This window comes from Penaeus japonicus, unplaced genomic scaffold (genome assembly GCF_977035675.1).
Source record: "Penaeus japonicus unplaced genomic scaffold, GWHDUDI00000001_assembly GWHDUDI00000029, whole genome shotgun sequence".
Taxonomy (NCBI): Eukaryota; Metazoa; Arthropoda; class Malacostraca; order Decapoda; family Penaeidae; genus Penaeus; species Penaeus japonicus.
In genome coordinates, this window is record NW_028234431.1 from 963876 (window position 1) to 966375 (window position 2500).

The 2500-nt window shown below is 37.6% G+C and overlaps 1 protein-coding gene across 1 annotated transcript in view; it reads left to right on the forward strand.

Moving 5' to 3' along the window:
- Positions 1-2500, forward strand: part of LOC122262562 (nephrin) — a 357655-nt gene that overhangs the window by 349135 nt on the left and 6020 nt on the right. The window contains exons 21-22 of the mRNA XM_086554456.1: positions 817-981; positions 2047-2192. Coding sequence (XP_086410582.1) covers positions 817-981; positions 2047-2192 — 311 coding nt within the window. The remainder of the gene's footprint in view (positions 1-816; positions 982-2046; positions 2193-2500) is intronic.

Genomic DNA, 2500 nt, shown 5'->3' on the forward strand with positions numbered 1-2500 from the left:
TGATAATGATGATGAATATCTAATAATGATGGTGATGAGGAGGATGACGATGACCTTTTAATAATGATGATAGTGAAAATCATCATCATGGCAATGATTATTAAATTGATTAATTAAATCTAATCTGCCGTTAATATCAGTTCATTACGAATAAAAAAAAGTGAACTAATAAAAAAAAGTCTCATACATGTTAAAATGAAATAAAATTAAAAAGGAGAAGACGAAGACGTAAACGAATGAATATAAAATAAAAGAGAAGAAATAGAAGAAATATAGAAGAAGAAAAACGAAGACGATGAAAACGAAGAGAAAAAAGAAAAGAGAGATAGAGATTAGAAAGCAACATTATCTCTAAAAATCTCTAAAAAAAAAATAAATAAATAAAAATCATCACTACATACAATAAAGCTATTAGCTGACAGGATTTCATGATTAGAAAGATGTTATAAAACTTAACTGACATGAAATGTAATTATCATCCTGTGATTAGTCATGTATCATAATAATATAAGATGATGAATGATTATGAAAAAAAAAATCATCAATTTATTTTCATGTGATATTGGTATGTGCTTTCCTTTCATATGACTGTAAAGATAGTAATGATAGTACCGATAATGCTTTATTTTTTTTTCCCTCTCCAATTCCATTAATCTTTATCCATGAAAACAAACACATAAATATCAAAGGCGCGTTACATTTCAATCAATCATGCATTGTACTTTAATTACAAAATACTATCACGTATTAATCCCAATTCTCTAATGACCATTGTATACTAATCCTCTTTCAATGTACACCCCCCCCCCCAATCAGATCTGTCAGAGGGCGTGGCCAGTAGCAGCATGGACAGCAGTCAGTCGAGAATGCCACGCCTCATTCTCCTACTCCTATCACTCACTGGCACGGCTCTTCTTATCGTCAACGTGTCAATTATTGTTTGCTTTCTCAGGCGAAGGACTCAGAGGAGGAACTTGTCGGGTGAGATGGCTTAGCTGTGTCTTTGTTTGTTCGTTTGTTTGTTTGTTTGTTTGTTTGTTTGTTTGTTGATGTTTTGGGAGGGGGTGGGCGGAGTGGGAGGGAGGGAGGATGGGAAGGGAGGAAGTGGGAGTGAGAGTGGGAAGGGGATGGGAGTGGAAGGGATGGAGGTAGATAGATAGATAGATAGAGAGAGAGAGAGAGAGAGAGAGAGAGAGAGAGAGAGAGAGAGAGAGAGAGAGAGAGAGAGAGAGAGAGAGAGAGAGAGAGAGAGAGAGAGAGAGAGAGAGAGAGAGAGAGAGAGAAATAACCATTCACTTTCATTTCCCTGATGTATGTCGACCCATTACTATACATACATCGCTCATTGTAGTCTCATAAATGATCAGTTAATTTCTTAATTAAAAGTCTGCGAGAGATACACAATCAAATAGACACGTAAGATAAGATAAAATATTGCCCATTCGATATCGCTACTCCTTGCAATATATCTCTCGTCTGTCCACTAACTGCACGGACGACTGGGTGCTATTGCAATCACTCTATAAAGCCACCAGCTGTGTGATAACCTTGCAACTGGCTTGACTGATGTTGGTATTGCATTGCAAAGGTTTCGACTGACCAGTCATTGGGTGATAGAGTGTCTCCGTTTTGAACTGAATTAGCAATTAGAACTATAGAGATAGAACTATAGAAATTAGAAAGATAGAGACGTAAAGGCAGACAAACATACCGAATAAAAGAAAGAGAAAAGAAAGAGAGAGAGAGAGAGAGAGAGAGAGAGAGAGAGAGAGAGAGAGAGAGAGAGAGAGAGAGAGAGAGAGAGAGAGAGAGAGAGAGAGAGAGAGGGAAGGGTGGAGGGAGATAAAGATAGAAGGAAAGAGAGAGACATAAAAAAAACAGAGAGAAAGACGTACAGGCAGACAAACAGGCAGACAAACATACCGAATAAAAGAAAGGGAAAAGAAAGAGAGAGAGAGAGAGAGAGAGAGAGAATAAATAAAAATAAAATCTACAACCAACCATACACCATAAATTCCACCCTTTATCCCTCTCTCTTCCCCTCAGATTCAACCTCCAAATTCAGCCTCTCAACGCTGCCTTCAAGCAAGAACACCTTTGATGTTTATGCACCAGCTGTGACACCACCTGCACCCCCTGTGGACCACCTGCCACTCTCAGCTGCAAGCACGATCTCGCCTCCGGATTATCAGGTATGGTGAGAATGCGTGTGGCCAGCGGGTAGGAAGGATGAGGAGGAAAAGGATTGTGATGATGGTGATGATGGTGATGGTGATGGTGATTGCAGTTGCGATGGAAGGGATTGTGATTGTGATGTTGATGATCGTGATGGTTTTGATTAGTTGATGATGATAGTGTTGGTAATAATGATGATATAATGATGATGATGATGATGATGATAATAATGATTATAATAATAATAATGATAATGATAATAATAACCATAATGATAATGATGATAATAACCATAATGATAATGATAACCATATTAATAATGATA